The sequence below is a fragment of the Lactuca sativa genome, chromosome 6, assembly GCF_002870075.4.
Source record: "Lactuca sativa cultivar Salinas chromosome 6, Lsat_Salinas_v11, whole genome shotgun sequence".
NCBI lineage: Eukaryota > Viridiplantae > Streptophyta > Magnoliopsida > Asterales > Asteraceae > Lactuca > Lactuca sativa.
This window is the reverse complement of record NC_056628.2, coordinates 73867656-73889859: the sequence shown is the minus strand read 5'-3', so window position 1 is coordinate 73889859 and position 22204 is coordinate 73867656. Positions and strand designations below refer to the sequence as shown.

Below are 22204 nucleotides of genomic sequence, written 5' to 3'. Positions count from 1 at the left end.
AAAAATTACCCACGAGGGTTTTTCCTACAACCCGTTTTTGTAGGAAATATGTAGGTAACGCCTTGTTCCTACGGATTTACTACCAATTATGTTGTAGGTAATTACTTAGTTTTCTAGTAGTGCTATGCTCTGCTTCACAACATTACACACCTCCCCTAACCTTTATTCCAACAAGGTCGCCCCTGAATTTCCATTACTAATATTAAGAATCTCATCTTTAATGGAAATAACAGTTACAACTGATAATTCTAGTGGGCAAAACGAAAAGGCATCGATTTTGGGTTTCTGTAACACATCTAAGGAAATCTCAGTTGCATCAATGACGGATGGACCAACAAGTAGTGGGTTATTCTAGGTTTTTCCATGGTTTCTAACGAGAAGTTCATTGATTCTTCTACAAATTTCATTTTTTTTCTTTCTAAAAACCCATTAAAAGGAAAACTGAAATTATTGATTAAATTACATAGGAAAATCGGTTGGACCTTAAAACGAAGGATTTGATGATCTGGGCAGACCTCGAAGGAGGGAGAAGTGGTGATGGGGTCAGTGGCAACAGATCGGCGGCAACGATGGTGGTAGAAAACAACTTGTGTCTCTGTTTCCTTTTTAAAAAAAAATTTATTTTTTTATTTTTTTATTTTTTTTCCCTTCTGATTTCATACCTACAACTTAAGAAAAAATGTGGTTGGGGACGAAAATGGGAGTGTTTTATCTTTTATCTTTTTTTTTTGAGAGAGAGAAAGAGAGAGGCCTTTAATTTTATTTAACATATATAAATATAAATACTTATAGAAAGAAAAAAAATGGAAAATAAATATTATAAAGGTAATTTAGTCATTTAAAATTTTTAAGGTACTAAAACCGCATACAAACATGTTAGGAATGACCTCCAATAAAAATGTTCATGATTTGGTTCATTTTCCAAAATAAAAAATACATATTATAGAGACTATTTTTGCATTTTTATCGTTGAATATAAACAAATATTTATAGATTTTGAGACAATAAAGCACTGAAAAAACAAAATGGTTCATGATATATTGGTCCTATTTTTTTCTTTAGCAAACATCGGGCCAAGGCCTTATAGCAAACTTACTGAATTACCGTCGATCACCCGGTTATCGTTTGTTGGTTTGGGTCTGAAGATGAAGACTACACAGAAAAACGATAATTTCAGCAGGCAAAAGAGAAACCAGCAATAAAAAGCCCCCATTCAAACAGACTATTGACGATATTAAATCTCGTCTCCGGTATCCTCTAACCACTTTATCAAACTTTAAAATTTTCTTGTAAACTTACTCCGTTTTCCGATTTTCATGAAGTTTAACCTGTGTAGATTGGTTAATTGATGTTATGTGAGACTCTTAGTTTGATCTTTCTTCATATTTTTATTTTCCATAGTACGCTTTCTTGTAGATCTAATCGTTTCCCATAATATTCAGTTAGCTATAAATGAATGAATCTAAACTAGTTTTTTTTCTTCATGTTTCTCTTATATTTGAAGATCAGATCCAATAATCAAGAACGATGATTCTTACGATGTAAATTTATTTGTGCTGTCTCAGTCTTCTATAGCATTTCTTACGGTATAAAAAAAGAAAGAAGTCTCATTCGCCCTTTAGTGGTTTGGGGCCACCATTGTCAATTAGGGTTGTCCCTCTTTTTATCTTATTGACTCAGCATTGAATTCTTTCTACATTATTGAGTCAATCAGTGCATTCTTTTCTACATCGTACCTTCTTCACTTCCCATGAGATTACCGTATTCTAAAATGATAACATTAATAATCAAATCTTTTTTTTTTCTGTTGCAATTTTACGAACTATCTAAATGTGAAACTAAAAAAATAAAACAGTTACAGATATTGTTATCAATAAATGTCAAAAATCAGTAATTGTTGAGTTGTGAGAGTGTGAGAGTTTTATTGGCTCTTGAGTTGGGGTGTGAATGTGAGATGGTTGTTGGAGGAACGTGGAGGGATGGAGAGACCTGAATGGAAGAAAACCTTATCGTATGTGAATCTTGTGATTTTTATTTTTCCCCATCAGTTAAACGTGTGTGTGTTTGTTTGTCAATCATAATCATAAACATTAATCTACATAAACTATAATTAAATATACAAAAAAGAGTTTCAAAAAATAAATTTAGTAGGTTTAGATGAAATATTTTCTTCTCAAATTGTATTTTTCACTATATATGGTTATTTTGATGTGTCTGATTTTGTTAAAATCAAAATTACTTAAAAGGGATGAAAATTGGTGATGGTTGCGAAGTGCTAAATCAGTAAAAAAATATATGAAAAAAGAAATTGTATTTTTCACTATATATGGTTATTTTTCACTATAGCTCCTGACACATTATATAGTTATTACATTCTTAAACCCAAATCTTCATATCGGTATTTCATGGATGGTTACTCTATTTGATTCCATCATTTTGTTTTTTTAGAATTATATCACATAATTTGATGACCAAAAAATATTACAATATTGGAAAAGATATTAATATTAAATACAAATTGCCATGACTTGCAAGTCTTCGAAGGTCTACTTTGGGTCAATTTAAATTTCATGGAAAGTAAGTGTTGTATGCCCCATGCAAATAGGCCACCAATTTGAGTCCATCCACTTTAATAATTTATCTTCACGGTTGGCATTGGCTATATATATAACCTTCATAGGGGCATATTTGTATATGTATACATCAACACAAGCAAAATTCACCAACGTACATCTGCATTTACATCATGCATCGTTGTGTTTTTATAATTTTCTCATTTCTCTTGCTATTCGTTCAGAATACAACTACCAACCAACTGGTAGCAATGGAAGGAGGAGGAGGAGATGATAATGGTGTTGTCACAAACAAGTGTTTGGATAAGGAGAGACATGCTCTCCTTCAATTCAAAGCAAACCTTCAAGACCCTTATGGTGGTCTCTCTACATGGAGACCTGAAGATGATGAATGTTGTGAATGGAGAGGAGTCATGTGTGACGATGAAACAGGCCATCATGTCACAGGGCTTGAGATTAGATCTTTTGGTCTTGTAGGTGAGATTAGCCCTTCATTGGTTAACTTAACCTACTTGAATCGTCTTGATCTTTTCGGAAATTTCTTTAATGGAACCATTCCCAGGTCCTTTGGTTCCTTGACCGAATTAATGTTCCTTGACCTTTCAAATAACTCTTTTTATGGAACCATTCCTCAAGAGTTCGGAAACCTCACCAACTTGCAAGAGCTTTCCCTTGGATACGTTGGAAGATGTAGTGTTGAAAACATAGAGTGGTTGTCCCATCTTTCTCATTTGGAGATACTTGAAATGGATGGGATTTCCCTTGCCAAAGCAAACCAGTGGGTAAATGTGATTTTGAATCTCCCAAAACTATCAGATTTAAGTTTAGATGGATGTGAGCTGTCACAGGTCATGTATCCATATTCTTCTTCATTTCTCAACTCTTCTTCTTCTTCATCTATTGAATTCCTTTCTCTCCAAAACAACAATCTCACCTCATCCATGTATCGTTGGCTGTTCCCATTAACCACCAATAAGCTTCGTGTTCTTTTGCTCTCTGGCAACATGTTAGATGGGATACCCAAATATCTTGGTAACCTCTGTAGTCTGGAATATTTTGCATTTGATAACAACTCTGCTGTTGTCAATTTTCCTGATTTTCTCAGCAAATTGTCTGGATGCACATCCCTTACACTACAAGAGTTGTATGCTCGAAGAAACCAATTTAAAGGGTCACTGCCTGATTTCATCCAAAACTTTTCATCCCTATCATTTCTGGGCCTATCAGATAATCACATGAATGGAACCATAAGCGAGAAACTGTGGGAACTACCCAAACTTAAAAAGATCGACGTTTCTCAAAATTATCTTAGTGGTGCCATCTCTGAAAACATTGGAAAGTCGAAGGCTCGTATTATAAACCTTTCGAAAAACCCACTCCAAGGAGTTCCTTCCGCAGATCATATGTCAAACCTTTCTTCTGTAGAGCAGCTTGATCTGAGCTCTTGCAACCTAGGGCCCCACTTCCCCAAATGGATTCAAAAACTGGAAAATCTTACCCTTCTTGATATTTCCAACACTAGAATTTCAGATGCAGTTCCTCCACAATTTTGGAACATGCAATTCAGCTATTTGAATCTCTCTTCCAACAACGTCAGTGGGGAAGTACCGGATCTATCAAGTTTTGCCAAAAGTAAATTGATAGATTTGAGCTCCAACAGCTTTACGGGTCCAATACCGGATCTTCCTTCCAGTTTGGCATTGTTAAATCTTTCCAGAAACAAATTCTCTGGAGGAATCTCCTTCATTTGCCAAATTGTCGATGGGTTTTTACAATTTCTTGACCTCTCCCATAACTCTCTAACCGGACAAATTCCAGATTGTTTGTGGCATTTCAATGAACTAAAAGTTCTCAATCTAGGACACAACAGTCTATTTGGAAAGCTTCCTCCCTCTATTGGGTCTTTGGTACAACTGGAGGTGTTGTATTTGTACCAGAACAACTTCTCCGGAGAATTGTCTTTGTCTTTAAAGAATTGCACGAGTTTGAGTTTTTTGAATTTGGGGGCCAACAAGTTTTCTGGTAATGTGCCTTTTTGGATTGGGGAAAACTTTTCAAGGCTGTATGGTCTTATCCTAAGATCAAACAACCTCGTCGGAACCATCCCTTTACAGGTATGTCAATTACCGTATCTTCAAATTTTAGACTTTTCAAGGAACAATCTTCATGGAAGCATCCCCTCATGTTTGAATAATCTTACGAGAATGGCTCAAGAAGGATTTTTACCACCACCAAACGTGCATTCCTATACAGCACCTTCACCTTATTCATTTTATATTAATTTATTTCGCATTGATGTGGAGTATGTTGACTATGCGATGATCGAGTGGCAAGGAGATGAGCGTGAATTCACCAGTAATCTGGGATTGTTGAAGAGCATTGACCTGTCAAGCAACAATCTAACTGGACATATCCCATATGAACTCACCGATCTCCATGAACTGCTTGCCCTGAACTTGTCAAAAAACGCTCTACATGGAGAGATTCCACAGCAAGTTGGTCAGATGAAAAACCTTTTGGCTTTGGATTTATCTAGAAACAGTTTATCAGGAGGGATACCATCAACCATGTCTCAAATGACCTTCTTGAGTTACCTAGACATGTCGTGTAATAACTTGTCAGGGAGAATCCCATCAAGCACTCAACTCCAGTCCTTTGAACCTTCAAGATATGATGGAAATGCAGGACTCTGTGGACCTCCCCTTTCCAGAAAATGTCGAGGAGATGAAGGATCACAAGTACCATCAATCGTTGATAAAAGCGAGGGTGATGAGGAAGACATAGATGAACTTGAGAGATGGTTCTATATTGGTGGGGGCACTGGTTTTGTTACTGGGTTTTGTATGGCATGTGGCACTCTACTTCTCAACCGTCGTGGTAGGCATAAGTTTTTTTACTATTTTGATGGGTTCAAAGATTGGGTTTATATGAAGGTGGTGGTGTTCATCGCAAATTTGCAAAGGGTTAGACATACATAGTTTTTCTTTTTAACTTGTTTTCTAGTATGTATCTTATCTTGAACAGACCGTTACTGTTCTTTTTAAGGCTAGGGTCATCGTATTGTAATTTGGCAGGGGTTTTTAAGTTCCCAATATCAATAAAAATGCCACTAACACCATGGGTGTCCACTTTATCGCATAGGGTGAAATAAGACATGCTGAGAGTTCATACTTTTGTAGCAAATAAACAAAAGATGAAAATGAAGTTAATGTTGTATATTTTAATAATCAATCTGGAAATTTTCCACCCTCTTTACAATTCTTAGATTCCTTTAGTGTAAGGCTTTTTATAATCAAAATCTTTATTTGTCGCAACATCAAAGCGATGGATTAAACTCATTTACACTCCTATAGCAACTGCAACACGCATGTTTAGCATTATTTCTTGAACTACAATTCAGATTACCGAGTAATATATATAATAATGATATTTGACTTGAAAACTCTACCACTATGGGTCATCCATTCACAATTTTTTTTTAACACTCGTTTAGCATTAAATCTTGAACTACAATTCAGATTACCGAGTAATATATATAATAATGACATTTGATTTGAAAACTCTACCACTATGGGTCATCCATTCACAAAGTTTTTTTTATTTTTTATTTTTTATTTTTTATTTTTTTTTATGTGTGTGTTGTGCAATCTAGACTTTGTCTTCCATTCACAAAAGAAGTTGGGTCCATTTGCTTGGTCTATTAACAAAAAAGCATTTTTAAAATTTTGTTTTTTATCATTCTAATTACATTATAGTTTTATTGTTTTTTTGGAAAGGGAACTTCCCTAACGAGGGTTTCCGGCTAGCTTTCGTGTACCGATTAATCCCCCGCTGCAAACATGATGTTTTGTCTCATGCCCTGGAGTCACTGCAGACGAACCTCCATGGCTATAAGGGTTGAGTGGTGTAAGGATTTGAACATGGGTCAATAGGTTATCCATCATATCTTCAACATTCTTCTTTCCAAGGCTCCAGGCTACCAAACGTGATCTTCAAAAGGTTAAGAACACATAAGGATGATAAGGGTTAGGTTTTAGAGTTTCTGAGCTAAGGAGGCTGATAAGGAGGCTGGGGCATGGGACATAATGACATATTTATATGGCTTGAACCCTAAAAATTAGGGTTTCTCAAATAGCATCCAACTCGCCGAGTTGAGGCTCCTCGACTCGTCGACTTGGCCCATTAAATCTCCACAATTCTTCCATCTTCAACATGTCGAGTTGGCTCCTCCAACTCGCCGAGTTCAACTTGAATTTGGCTAAATTTCATCAATTAACCATCTAGATTTCGGGTGTTATATAACTTTAACACTTAAGTTAGGTCTATCAATGGAGGCATAAAGGTACAAACTTTATACCTTCTGCAGATTAATGAGGGAGGGGAACTTCCAGATCCAAAGTTCCTTCAAGCTTCCATGCACTATCACCACCTTTTCCTTTCAAAGTTGCCAAGAAACACAATCTTTAGCTCACAAAATTTATACTAGGGTTAGGTTTTCAAGAGAAGATGTTGGAGAGATTGAGGATAAGGATGGAAAAGGTCTAAAGGAGTTAAGGAGCTTAAATTGGGCTCAAAACCACAGATTTAGGGTTTGGGTTCTGATCGCGTACACCCAACATACCAAATTGTACGCCTAGCACACGTTTCTAAGGGCATGACTTGACCATGCTGGTACGCCTAGCGTACCTAAGGTACGCCCAACATACCACCTTCTTTCCCAACGTCAACATACTTTCAAACCACCATAACTTCTTCGATTCAACTCCGATTTTAGCGTTCTTTATATGCACGGAAAGGTATTGAAAATCCCCACAATCTAAGATAATTGATTTGGAATAAAAACTTCTCAAAATAAAATCCATATTTCATGCAAGAAGCCCGACCTTATAACTTTTCCCTTTCTACCCTTTGGCCCAATACATAGTTCAAGGGTCAGATCTCTTAACCATTATTACCTCCATCCACAAGGACTAAACTTTACCTCCTTAAGGGCCAAAGCCTTTACAAAATTGAATTTCAGCCTACAACCCTGAAATAAGAAATGACAGGAAATAGGATGTTACATAAGGGTTCATCATTTTCAATCCCACCTCCTTTAGAACATCTCTAATGAAATCATGGCCTCCATTAAAGTGTTTGGAGCTCATCCATCCATTTCAAGTGCCTCTAAAGGAGAAATATGAGATAACCACTCTAGGTTCCTAAATCTACAATTTCCATGGGATCCAATATTAAGCACTTGCAAGTTTGTGAGGTTTCCAAACTCTAGATGGATGATTCAATAACAAGAGCTATATGAAAGGTCAATGTGCCTTAATTTTGTCAAGGAACCAATGGGCCTGGGAATAGTTCCATTCAGATTATTCAAACCAAGGTGAAGGTACCTTAAACGAATCATGGAACCAATGAAGGTTGGACTGGTTCCATGAAAAGAATTGTAAGAAATATCAAGATCATTCAAACTTCTAAAATTAAGTAATGAACTACTAATCTCAGCTTCAAGACAATGTTCAGAAACATCAAGCTTCGTGACATGATTTGTTTGGTTGTTGCATGTGACTCCTCTCCATTTACAATAATCTTCTTCTTCATCTCTTAATATATAGAGAGAGTTTCGTAGGGATCATGAAGGCAACCTTGAAATCAAGGAGAGCGCGTCTATCCTTATTGGAACACTTGTTTATAAGACCATTATCATCTCCTCCTCCAAAATTGGTTGGAAGTTGTAGTCTCAAGGTTTAGCAAGAGAAGTGGGAAAATTATAAAAACACAAGGATTCATTATGTATTTATGTTAATAAAATCTTAGTGTTTTTTTTCAGTAGTGATGCATATTCAGAATGAACAAACTCAACAACCTCAACTTAGGGTACCCCATCTGTGGTACCAAAAGTTTCATCAATTCATTATCTCATTTAGTTTTAAGGTAAATGAAGTAGATGATTATGTCTATCACAAATTTAGTGGGAGTAAATGTATCTTTATTGGTTTTGTATGTTGATGACATATTGTAACACTCAAAAAAAATTCAAACAATTTAAACTTTTCAAAAACAACCCGGTTTCATAAAGTTATTACAAAAAAGGTTTTCAATATAATTATTATCAGGGTCTTCCCAGAACCACATCATAAAACATAATCATGAGGAGCGGTACGATCATGCCTTTGCCTTGCCACAGTCTCCTGAAGAACCTAAAAAACATTAAAACACAACTATAAGCCCGAAAGCTTAGTGAGATACCCCCAAAATACCAACCACATATACCATACACGCACAACATGCCATATCATAACAGAACACAGAACAGCCATGCACTTTGGGTCTACTGTGTGACTGGTCCACCCTACCGGGCCTTCAGTCCACCTGGTCCACCCTCCGAGTCTATCCATATCCATCGAGTCTACAGTGTGGTTGGTCCGCCCGCACCGGGCCTTCAACCCACCTGGTCCACTCCCTGAGTCTATAATATGACTGGTCCGCCCACACCGTGCCTTCAGTCAGCCTGGTCCACTCTCTGAGCCTCGGCATGTCTGGTCTGCCCTCGCGGGGCCTACAGCCTATCCGGACCGCTCGCTGGGCCTTCGGGATAACCGGTCCGCCCTGGGTATGTTGGCCTACAACATAAAGCAGGACCCGCCTCAGCCCAACCCCAGTCCAAGAACCATGTGCACATAACCATACAATCATATAACAATTCACATTCAATCAAACCGATCTAGCAGATCACATATCATAACATACTCTAAACAGGATACCGACCTAACAGGTCACTAGCATAGCATCATCCTATATACCAGGATACCGACCTTAACCAGGTCTCTAACATATACCATCCTAACTACCAGGATGCAAACATAGCAAAGAAACAACATAACAACGATACCCGGATTACAATCCGATAAAGGACCGGCCTTGGTGCCTTAGACCCTGTTGATATAGTGAGGATAACTCACCTCGTAACTGCCGACTGAAAAGATAAGACCGAGATGCTCCGACCACTGACATGATCTCCACCACTGGCCTACACCAACACTGAACTCAAAACAAAAGCCAACAATTACTAAAATGCCCCTGGAAGTCAACTGGTCAACCCTTGGTCAAAGTCAAACTCCTGACTAACTCTACTCGCCGAGTCAACCCGATGACTCGTCGAGTCCCCAAGCTTAGAACTTTCCCAATCCGTGACTCAACTCCCCGAGACTCGCCGAGTCCAACAACTCTGAGTCCCCTCGCACTCAACTCACCGAGTCCTCTCTTGACACATCGATTCACGACTCAACCAGAAGAAGGTTAGGACCTCACGACCAGACTCGCCGAGTCCAAGAATAAATTCGCCGAGTCCAAGGCTATCTTCAACCAACTAGCCGAGTTGTTCTTCCAACTCGTCGAGTTCCTGCCCACCTTCAAGCAACTCGCCGAGTACACCCTTGTGACTCGCCGAGTACCCCTAGATCTTAATCCATACAGAAGCTTTCCAGGCCATGCAGATGATCCAAACCATAGATCTACTCTTCTACAACCCATCCATCACGTAAAGTGGCAAACTTTACATGAATCCAAAGAGATCTAAGCATATAACACTCTAGGGTTAGGGTTTGGGACAAGATGGTTTCACCAATCACTCAAGAACAGGGACTGTAATGCACTCTAGACCTTCTCCATTCCAGATCTGAGGTAGCAACCCCAGATCTAACCTCCAAACTCGAAATATCACAAGCTATTCTTTCCAAATACTCCAAAATGATGAATCTAGATGAATAACAGCCCAAGCAACGAAATAATACCTCAAAAGGAAGCTCCAACAGAAGAGAAATCCGAATCCTAGCAAATCCCCTTGCTCCAAGCCTCTTAACTCTCCAAGATCTCTTCCAAAATCTCTTCTCCAAGGTTCAAATGCTCTCAAATCACTCACAAACGCGCATTAGGGTTTTCTGGACTTCAAGAGAGGGTAAAGAGGCTAGGGAGAGGGTATAATGTCTTTTATATAGGGCTCATCCTCTGAAATTAGGGTTTTCTCCACACAACACCAACTCGCCGAGTCCAGCCGCCGACTCGCCGAGTTGGCCACTTAACACGCGACCAAAACCGCGACCCTACTCGCCGAGTCCACCCATGGACTTGCTGAGTTGCTCTTTCACATTTATACTTTGAACCCTGAACTTGCACTCCTAAACTCGGGATGTTACACATATTGCTTGCCATCAATATATTAAAGTATTTTTAATGAAGGGTCTTAAGGAAGCATGTTTTGTATTAGGAATGCATATTTAACGAGACAGATATTATGGAATTCAAGGATTATGACATAAGAGGTATAATATTGATAAGATCCTTGAAAGATTTTTCATGCAAACTACAAACCAAGTGACACCCTTATTGCTAAAAGAGATAGATTTAGTCTTAACTAGTGACCTAAATTTCACCTTGAAGTTAGAGAGATGTAGAAGATTCCTTGTGTTTACTATGTTGGGAATCCGATGTATGCTCACGTATGTATATATCCCTACATTATACGGATGTTGGGAAGATATCTAAGCAACCCAGTAATTGATCTAGATCGTTGAGAAGCATCCAAATGTGTTTTGAAATATCTATACATAAGAAAAGACTATATGCTTAACTATAAGAAATCAGATGTTTTGGAGAACATTTTTATTAGGAAAAATGACATAAATGCCCTACAAACTTTCTAGGGTTTACCCATTTAGTCCCTAAAGTTTTTGTCGCACTTTATGGGTCCCTAAACTAGGATATAACCTGCCTTTTTAGTCTCTATCAACCTGTAATAGCCAGTTCAGTGAACTTTTAGACCAAAAAAACTCACATTGTGTCCCTATAAAGCCAAAAAAATATGTTGAGATTAATTCGTATTTTATAACTAAAAAAAGTTCATTTGGCTCTATTCCATCTATTTCTATTTTCCAATATCTATCGGTAGTGTAACATTAAGTTGTGTCGACCGCTCCTCTAATATAAAAAGACCATGATTAATTTTGGCTCTTCTAAATAATCGAGAAATGGCACAATTGGAGATCGAAGGTATTAAAATTTTGATTTATAATCCAGTAATAGAGATCAACTGATTAAGAAACTTAGGATGAAGTCATAGCCTAATTTGATTGAGTTTTTTACTATCATTGCGATTTTTAATTCTAAATAATCAATAATTGACACATCATATGAATTTTTAATTCAAATCTCTTTCACTTGTGTTTAACTTTATTTATGAATGTTTACAAGTTTGAAGATAACGATAAAATTTCTGCAATAAATGCACTCCCAAGTATTTGTTGATTCGCTTCAATTAGCTCGAAGTCATTTGCTATTGGTTCTTTCAGAGCATTTATTTCTTCCTTATATCCTCCATATCAAAATTTGGTAACACAAAATAAATCGAAAACCTTTTTTATATTTTCTCGAAGGATTAAGAGAACAAATTAGCAATGGGAAGATTTATGAAGATCGTGTGTACATGTCGTCACTAAATCATTATGTGTTACGAATTGATCCCCGAACTTATTTTTTTGGCTTTATAAGGGCACAATGTGAGTTTTTTTTTGTCGAAAATGTCACTGAACCAGCTATTACAGGTTGATAAAGACTAAAAGAGCAGGTCATATCCTAGTTAGGGACCCATAAAGCCAGACAAAAACTTTAGGAACTGAATGGGTAAACCCTAGGAAGTTTGTAGGGAATTTATGTTATTTTCCCTTTTTATTAAGAATCTGATTTTATTAGATGCTAAAATGGTAACCGATCCATATAGGCATACTTTTATACGTTAGCATGACGAGTCGTTTCATGGAATAGACTAGTTTCTTCCATAATGGCAACATAAATTATAGCATGTTATGCGGCATCAAATCATTGAATATGGTTGCGGAAATTTGTCACGATGCTACATATTATTGATATGATAAGTCAGCAATGTTATGTTCCAACAACATAAGTTCTATTAAGTCGAAGCATATTAACATCTAGTTCCTTCTATTAACATAGTAGTGCAAAATGGAATATATATATATATATATATATATATATATATATATATATATATATATATATAGCACATATGAACAGACTCCATGATAAATGATCTACTCATAAATGGATTACCTCCATAGGTCTTTTATGAGCATACTACATGTGTTGGTATGATATTTGGTTTTAGTGGGAGTTTTATGGTTCTTTATGTTTTGTTTAAGAACAATTATGTTTTTTTCTACATAATGAAGAATTTGGTTAATTCCATTATGAATTGCACTTATTTGAAGTTTGATCTCGCTTCAAGATAACGATGAACTCATCGGAAATCTATTTTGATTTAAAACCACACATCAAGTTTAATCTATGTCGTTAGTTATATATGTATATGTGACCATTGATAGGTTTAATTACGTAAATTGTAATAAATACCGCTTTGGTCCAATACTTGTATGATTAGTGGACGAGATTGTTCAAGGGTATCAATATTATGATAACATTTATTAAAGCGCTTATATATACATATGTACATTTAAATATCAGTGGTCCAGTGAGTGATTGTTCGATAACTATGGGCCACTTCATAAATATATAATGTTATCATTAAATTCAGTTATTAAGGTAAGACTATAAATTGTTGATGGAACGATTTATAGAATATCCATTTACCTTTTGTGGATTGAGTTTTCGGTTTGACTCAAGATCCTCAATATCCCTTCCATCTCTCACATTAGGGTATATCTCCATCTATATATATACACGTGATGAGGAGCAGATGAAAATACGTGAATAGACATGTAAATTTGTTTAGGTTTTGCTGAGGGATTCTAGAGAGAGATCTTGAGATCAACTGGAAAAGTCATTCCACTTTTCAGATCCGAAAATTTCCATGGAAGCAGGTATCTGATGTTCCTTCTTGTTAAAATTTTTCTTTTAGCTGATTCGAGATCAAAGATCTAAATTTTAAGCTTCCGCATTTTGTATTTTGGTTGTCAAACAACATGCAAAAAAATGTGTTTTTTGTAGTGATGGGAAGCTGAAACTCAATCGGTTGAGTGCAAAAGATGCAATGGTGTAGGTCATAAGGATGATTTATGGTCTCATTTATTGATAATGTAAAGATTTATGCACATGGAACCGAGCAATGAAATATGCTAAATGTGTTGGTCTAATATGGGTAACATTCATTATGTTATCACTTATGGTTGAAGTTTGAAAAATGTAAGAAGGGAAAGGCTCATTTTTCTCTGTTGTTATATGTTATGTTTAGTCTCTAAAAATTTCACATGAACATAGTGGAGTTTTTAAATATGTTTTTGGTGATACATGATACAACTTCTGTTCACAATTCTTTTGATGCAAATCTTTCTATCCAGGATGTAGGAACTCAAATGCTAAATGCACGCCTTAAGGGTTTTTTGATATAGTATGAAAGCACATTATTTGCAAACACACTTTACAGAAAAAATATATACATTAGGCATGTTTGACAAAACGCTCCATTTTGGACAGAAAGCCCATTTGGCAGTACAAGCTACTAGCATTTAGTTAAAAAAAATGTTGCAAATCCAAATGCTATTGCAGGTAACATTTAACAAAACGCTACTGGCTACAAGCTACCTGCTACCAGCTAGTTTTGCCGAACACTCCTATTATATTTTGAATTTGTTTCAAGGTATAGTAGCCTTCCTAGTATATTAGTTTGGTACCTCAAGCACTGAATTTGTTTCAAGGTATAGAAGCTGTCCTAGTATATTAGTTTGGGAAAATCGAAAATGGAGTCTAGGATGATGGAAATTTTGCACAACTGTACCAATCATGAAGGTGCTTAAACTTGAAAGAATTAAAACTCTTTCCATGCTAAAATGTAGGAAATAAATTTTTCAACCCTTCCTAGCTTTGTCAGTAACATATACTAAATTTTATAACATAGATTAAAGTGACTTCGTTTTTATTAAAAACAGACATCAGAATCCCAAGAACAGGGGAAACAGATTGCATGAATTGGAAATTCTGCAAATAATCTACTTAGCAACCTTGCAACCAATAAATGTGTTCTTGAGTTTCCATCATTTTGTATTGCTCTTTACTTAACTGTCCCCTTGAGTTGGTTGCTGCACTGAACATTGGTCAATTCTGCCTCCAACTCCCTCAGCTCAGCCTTCTTCTTGTCAAACCAGTTTTTCCATCTTGCTATTTTTCATTTTTTGCCAATTTAAAAAACAACCTACGAACATAAGCATCATAGTAACATGTATATATGGATGTAATGTCTTTTAAACACTAATTCTTCAAATACTCTACACTGAAAATTATCCTAGAAATAATCTTTTAAAAAAAAATATACAAGATCTTGTGTTTATATGGTTCAAAGATATGAACTTTTCAGGATGTTATTTTACACAGCACGATAAAATGGCCACCCATAGTGTTTGTGGCAATCTTATTAATATTGGGGACTTAAATGCCCATGCCAAATTACATTCCTATGTCTCTAGCCCTAAATAAGAACAGTAATAGGTGTGTTCAAAACAACATATTTACATACTAGAAAACAAGATGAGAAACTATGTCTGTCTAACCTTCTGCAAATTTGCAACAAATACAACCACCTTCACATAAACCCAATCTTTGAAGCCATCAAAGAACAGAGAAAAAGCATGTCTCCCTCGATGGTTGAGAAGTAAGACACCACATGCTATCCAAAATCCAGTAGCAAAACCAGTCCCTACACCAATATAGAACCATCCCCAAACTTCACCAACACCTTCCTCATCTCCCTCATTTCTACCAACAACAACAGGTGGTTCTTCAAGTTCTTCATCTCCATGACATGTCTTGTAAATGGGAGGTCCACATAGTCCTGGATTTCCATCGTATCTTGATGGTTCAAAGGACTGGAGTTGTGTACTAGATGGGATTCTCCCTGACAAGTTATTATATGACACATCCAGGTAACCCAAAAAATTCATTTGAGACATGCTTGATGGCATCCCTCCTGACAAATTGTTTCTAGATAAATCCAAAACTGAAAGGTTTCCCATCTGACCAATTTTCCAAGGAATCTCTCCAAGTAGAGTATTCTTTGATAAGTTCAGTGCAACCAGTTCAACAAGACTGGTCAGTTCAAGAGGGATTGTTCCTGTCAAGTTGTTGCTTGACAGGTCAATGGTCTTCAACAATCCCAGATTAAATCTGATGAATTCACGTTCAGCTCCTTGCCACTCAATCACTGCATGGTCAAAATAACTTGTTGAACCATGCCAAAAATGTGAAATTGAATAGAAAAAATGTCCGATTTGTGTAGCTGAGAATCCTCCTTGAACCATGCTCGTAAGATTATTCAAACACGAGGGGATGGTTCCATGGAGATGGTTCCTTGACAAGTCTAGAATATGAAGATTCGGTAGTTGACATAATTGTAAAGGGATGGTTCCAAAGAAGTTGTTTGAGCTTAGGATAAGAACATACAACCTTGTTAAGTTTTCCCCAATCCAAACAGGCACATTACCAGAAAACTTATTAGCCCCCAAATTCAACGAGGTTAAACTCGTGCAACTCCTTAAAGACAGAGGCAATTCTCCAGAAAAGTTGTTCTTGTATAAATACAATGCCTCGAGTTCGATCAAACATCCAACAGCTGGAGGAAGCCTTCCAGATAGATTGTTGTTTCCTAGATTAAGAATTTTTAGTTCTTTGAAATGCCACAAGCAGTCTGGAAGATGTCCGGTTAGAAAGTTATCGGAGAGGTCAAGAAATCTTAAATAGCCATCTGCAATTTGGCATAAAAAATAGATTCCTCCATAGAATTTGTTTTTGGAAAGATTTAGCGATTGCACAGTGGAAGAAACATTTGGTATCAGACCGGAAAAGTTGTTAGATCTCAAATCTATCACTGCATTGTAGTCAAAATTTGACGATAAATCTGGTATTTTCCCGCTGATATTGTTCGAAGAGAGATTCAAATATTGTAATTGAGAAGGCCACATGTCCCAAAACCCCAGAGGAATTGTGTCTGAAATTCTAGTGTTGGCAATATCCAGACGGGTAAGATGTTTGAGTGTTTGAATCCATTTGGGGAAGCAAGGCCCTAGCTTGGCAGAGCTCACATTAAGATACTCTACATAAGAAAGCTTTGACATGTGATCTAGAAAAGGACCTCCTTCGAATGAGTTTTGTGAAAGATCTATATCAAGAAGGTTGGGAAGTTCAAACAATTTCTCATTTATAGCGCCATTTAATTGATTACTGGATAGGGACAATCTTTCTAGGGAAGAAAATTTTTCAATCATATCTGAGAGTGGCCCTGTAAAATGGCTATGAGAAGCTTCCAACTCTGCTAATGTACGCAATGTGCATCCAGACAAGTTGTTGAGAAAATCAGGAAAACTGACAACAGCAGAATTGTTATGAAATTCAAAATGTTCCAACCTACAGAGGTTACCAAGATATTTGGGTATCCCATCTAACATGTTGCTAGAGAGATCAAGATGACGAAGCTTATCGCTGGTCAATGGGGACAACCAACGAAACATTGATGATGTAAGATTGTTGTTTCCAAGATAAAGGAAAGATATAGATGAAGAAGAGTTGAGAAATGAAGAATATGGATACATGACGTGTGAGAGCTCACATCCCAATAAACTTAAATGTGTTAGTTTTTGGAGACTCAGAATAACATCTACCCAATGATTTTCTTTGGCTAGGGATATCCCATCCATTTCAAGTTGTTGTAGATGAGAGAGATGAACTAGCCACTCTACATTTTCAACTCTACAACTTCCAAGATCTCGAAGATAAAGCATGTGCAACTTGGTGAGGTTTCCAAACTCTGAAGGAATGATTCCATAAAGAGAGTTATCAGAAAGGTCAAGGTACCTTAATTCGGTCAAACAACCAATGAAGGTGGGAATGGTTCCATGAAAAGAGTTGGAGGAAAGATCAAGAAGATTCAAGTAGGTTAAGTTAACCAATGAATAGCTAATCTCACCTCCAATATTATAGTGGCTGATATCAAGCTCCGTGACATGATGACCTGTTTGGCTGTGGCACCTGACTCCAATCCAGTTACAGCAGTCATCTTCTTCGGTTCCCCATGTAGAGAGACGACCATCAGGGTCATGAAGGTTTGCTTTGAATTGAAGGAGAGCATCTCTCTCCTTATCCAAACACTTGTTTCTGATAACACCATTATCATCTCCTCCTCCTCCTTCCACTGCTACCAATTGATTGGCAGTTGTATTCTGAAGGCATAGCAAGACAAGTGAGAAAATTATAAAAACACAAGGATGCATGATGAAAATGCAGATGTTGGTGAATTTTGTTTGTGTTTATGTATATATGAAGATGCCCCTATGAAGATTTATATAGTGCCAACTACTTTGAAGATGAATTATTAAAGTGGATGGTCTCAAATTTATGACCTATCAGTGCGGGGCATCAAATACTTAACTTCCATGAAATTTAAATTGGCCCAAAGTAGATATTTCAAAGACTTACAAGTCTTGGCAATTTGTATTTAATATAAATACCTTTTCCAATCTTGTGATATATTTTGGTCATCAAATTATGTGATATATTTGTAAGAAAAGAATTTGCAACCATCACCAATCTTTCATCCCTGTTTAAGTCATTTTCATTATAACGAAATCAAACTCATGAAAGTAACCATCGTGGAAGATACAAACTTGAGGAGAAAATATTTCATCTAAACCTAATAAATTTATTTTTTGAAACCTCTTTTGTATATTATAGTTCATGCACTTTAACGTAAACAGATGTTTTTTAGTTTCACATTTAGATAGTTCTTAAAAATTAAAATTACAGCCACAAAAAATATTTAATTATAATATTATCATTTGAGAATATAGAAATCACATGGCAACTCAAGAATGTATTATGTAAAAAACAATGCACTCTTGACTCAATAATGTAAAAGAGGGACAAGACTTCTAATTGTCAATGGTGGCCCTAAAGGAGTAAAGGGCGAGTGAGACGTCTTTCATTTTTTTTATACTGTAAGAAATGCTCTAGACAGATTGATCTTAAAATCTAAGAGAACCATCAAGAGAAAACAACAACTAGTTTAGATCCATGAATTTATAGCTAACTGGATATTATAGGAGACTGGTGAGATCTATAAGAATTACACTAGCGATAATAAAAAAAATAAAGAGAAAAATCAAACTAAGGTAGTGTTTGTTTTGGAAGTGATAAAATGTCTTTAGTCTTTTTTCAGTGGGACCAAAAGTATTTTCTATGTATTCATACAAAAAGTCTTATTACAAAAGGATCTTGGGTTTTTTTGTGGTCCAGAAAATAAGTGGTCTTTTTGGTAAACATCTATCATCCGCAGACATAAGTGCCCAAAAAGTCTTTTTGCCAAAAAAACAAACGAGCTCTTAAGAGTCTCGCATAGCATCAATTAAGATCAATTAACAATGTACACAGATTATTCTTCATGATTAGCGGAAAGAGGCCTCTAATTTAAAAAACAAATAAATAAAAATTGAGAAAGAAGGTATCGGGTACTAGAGAGAGGGGTTTTCTATTATGAATAGTCGGCTTGAATTAATCTTACCTTCACCGGCCTCTCTGCAGTCGGAATCCATCGTTTGTTTTGTGTAGTTTCCGATTCTCGAACCACGACGAGACGCTGTACGTTGAGTGTGGTCAGTTCTCTACGTTTACATGCGTACAAACCCATTATTTGCTCAAAAACACAATTGCAGGGCCTAATTTGATAGGGGATATAAAGCCCAATATCAAACATATGTTTTTTTTTTTTTTTTTTTTTTTTTTTGCGTTTTTTAGAATATTGTATATGCCTTTTTATTCATACTTCATAAACTTTCAAAAATAACAAATTTGCCCAAAATCTTATTGTTCAATATTTGATAGTTATTTTAAAGGGTTATTGTCAATGTAGCCCAACCAACTATCACGTTTTTGTTTAAAAGGTCCTTCATGTTATTTTTTTACATCTTAGGGGCATAAACTTTCAAATTATGGATTAAATAGGGGAATATATGAAAAATGAAGTGGTCATCCGGTTGCCTAGATGAGCTAGCGTCCACATAACATCCGGTCAAATGAAATTATTTATGTGGCGCTCACATACTGTCCAGGTGGATTTTTCCTATTAAAAAAAAATAAAAAAATAAAAAAATAAAAAAAAAAAAATCTTATCTCTTTCACCTAAATAAAATCAAAGAGCCACAAAACCATGTAACCCTGAGAACCTGTGTTCGTCTTTTTTATTTTTTTACATCTTTGCCGGCAACAGAATTAACCCAAAAGTTGACAATAGTTGTGGTGAATGGTGATGATGGTGAGTGCCTCTATTCCCGACGCTTCCTTGATAACATCTTATTATTATGTTCGTTCTCCCCCTAAAAAAATGAATCAGACGCAAAATTGACTCCAAAACAACCAGATTATAACCTGGAATTGAATGCAGGTTATGTGACAATTCCATGGGTTGGTTATGTGGGAGTTCTAGTGACCTTCTACACGATCCGAATTCGATTCCGAGTAACCAATAATTAAGACTGTAAATTGATCTGATCGTGAGCTTGTCGGGACATTAAGTGTGTACTGTCATAGTATTAGTCACCGAAAAGTACGTAGAGGGGGAATACAATGAATAAGCATAACGAAGCAACGTCGATAAAGATGAATATCACTTTATCGGTTTTGTTTGTCATTTATTTCTGAAAGTGAACTTTTTCATAACTTTCACAATACTTCTGATCAGGTACAACTTCGACTGAATCAAACACCAAATTCGACTGAAACAAAATCAGATTTACAAACCTGGAATTGAATGCAGGTTATGTGGGAGTTCCATAAGCGAGGAAGGAACTGGGCGTTGAAAATAGACCACAGTTGTCGGATAAAATAGAGCGGATAATCGCCAGGACTGTGCAACTCATTGGGTGTTTTGCAGGTGGATGTTCCAGTGGTGGTCCAAATCTACATCGATTTCGAGCATTCCCCCTTTCCTAGATTTCTAACAAAACCATATAACAAATTAAGCAAATCTTCAAGAATTCTAACAAAAGTTTTGATCCATTACCTGTCATCCTAGCAAAAAGCCTAAGTTTCATCATTACGCTATCACGTTGCAACTATGGCTTCAAATATATTCACCAAATTCTCTCTATTTAAAGGTAACCCACGAATTTAAACTGCTCACTCTACGGTTTTCCCCTTCGCTTCTTTTTCTCTTTTTTCTTTTCTTCTTCCTTCTGATTACTCTGAAAATTCTACCATGGTCAAGGATAACCAAGGTGTTCAATCAATGTTATCTTCCAGCGAAACAATTAAATGGCATCGTCAAACTTTATAAGATCGGTCATCGCTTTAAGCCACAACTCCCTTCTTCGTCGCAGAAGATTACTAACCCTCCCTTAAGGTACGTGGGAGTACATCATCAATTCTTTCGGGCCGATCTCCACATACTCGCCTTCAATTTCCTGAAGGTGGTCCTTGATCACTATAATCAACATATTGCCCAACTTACCCCTAACGGTTTTCAAAATATCATCTTCTTCGTGATGCTTTGCAAAGCTTTGAACATTATTCCTAGCCTTGCTCTGATTTGTCATTTTCACTTAACCATGATCAGTAATGACCGGATATTATTCTCTCTTCGTAAGGACAGAATTGATATTTGTGATGGATTTCCTTCTTTTATCAAGCAATGGAAGAACTTCACTCCCCTCTTAACACTGAGGGAGACGTTCACCCCAAACTTAACTCTAGCATTGATTGCCCTCTTAACACTGAGGCCAAAGGTTTCCCTATTCATGTTTCCTCGAAAGTTAAGAAGAAACTAATCAAATATTGAACGATTGGGTAGAAAACCGCCTACATTTTCCTCGGGATAAACTACAAAAATGCACATGCCCCACAAGAGGAAAGAAGCAGCTTCTAGGAGCAATAGCAGGGACGCCAAGGCTGAGAAGACTCGGTCGTTGGAGGAGATAATTGAATGTATGGATGAATCCACAAACATCTCCCCTCTCAAGCGTCGGCGGACTCAACGTTCTTTAAAGGGAAAAGATTATGGATGATATCATGCACGAAACTCCCAACCTCCTATAATTAGTTCAAAAGTAAGAGATGTTATCAGCTTACATGAGTGTCCCATTCACTCCGACCCCATCCTAACTGATACATGTGACATCGTGACTGGACTTACTGCCTTGGTTGTTTCTCTTAAGGATTTGGGAGAGGTATCTCACCTTCAATACATTCATTGTTCTATCGGTGTTACTAATTTTCCTGCCAATGTTGCAAGACAAGCTTTTTACTAGAAGCTCTTTGGTTTGGGACTTGGTTCTGGGAGTTCCAAAACCAATGTGTTTCAAGTTGGTATCATCTCCCGTTGTTCCTATTAACATGGATTGTTCACATCAGATGTGTATTGATTACCGGGAGTTGAACAAGTTAACGGTGAAGAACTGTTATCCCCTTCCACAGATTTATGACCTATTTGATCAGTTGTAGGGTGCATCTTGGTTCTCCAAGATATATATGAGGTCTGGGTATCATCAGGTGAGAGTGAAAGAGGAATACGTGGACAAGACCACATTCCAGACTCGTTATGGGCATTACGAGTTTGTGTTGATGCCATTTGGGCT

General features: G+C 36.7%; 2 protein-coding genes across 4 annotated transcripts; one reads left to right on the top strand and one right to left on the bottom strand.

The window, feature by feature from the left end:
• Window positions 1-1029: 1029 nt before the first annotated feature.
• LOC111890144 (receptor-like protein EIX2) lies at window positions 1030-5711 on the top strand. 2 transcript variants are annotated; one of them, XM_042895784.2, is made up of 2 exons: window positions 1030-1250; window positions 2798-5711. In XM_042895784.2, exon 2 carries the CDS (start codon window positions 2825-2827, stop codon window positions 5549-5551), a length of 2727 nt encoding a protein of 908 aa, XP_042751718.1. In that variant the 5' UTR covers window positions 1030-1250; window positions 2798-2824; the 3' UTR covers window positions 5552-5711. The 2 variants fall into 2 exon arrangements, with proteins under 2 accessions (XP_042751718.1, XP_023742065.2); XM_023886297.3 differs by lacking the exon at window positions 1030-1250 and having other exon boundaries at window positions 2657-5711.
• An 8744-nt stretch (window positions 5712-14455) lies between these two features.
• LOC111890166 (receptor-like protein EIX2) lies at window positions 14456-19280 on the bottom strand. 2 transcript variants are annotated; one of them, XM_023886324.3, is made up of 3 exons: window positions 19138-19280; window positions 17548-17800; window positions 14456-17388 (listed from the first exon to the last, which is right to left on the bottom strand). In XM_023886324.3, exons 1-3 carry the CDS (start codon window positions 19261-19263, stop codon window positions 15125-15127), a joined length of 2643 nt encoding a protein of 880 aa, XP_023742092.2. In that variant the 5' UTR covers window positions 19264-19280; the 3' UTR covers window positions 14456-15124. The 2 variants fall into 2 exon arrangements, with proteins under 2 accessions (XP_023742092.2, XP_042751717.1); XM_042895783.2 differs by having other exon boundaries at window positions 14456-17800; window positions 19138-19279.
• Window positions 19281-22204: the final 2924 nt, after the last annotated feature.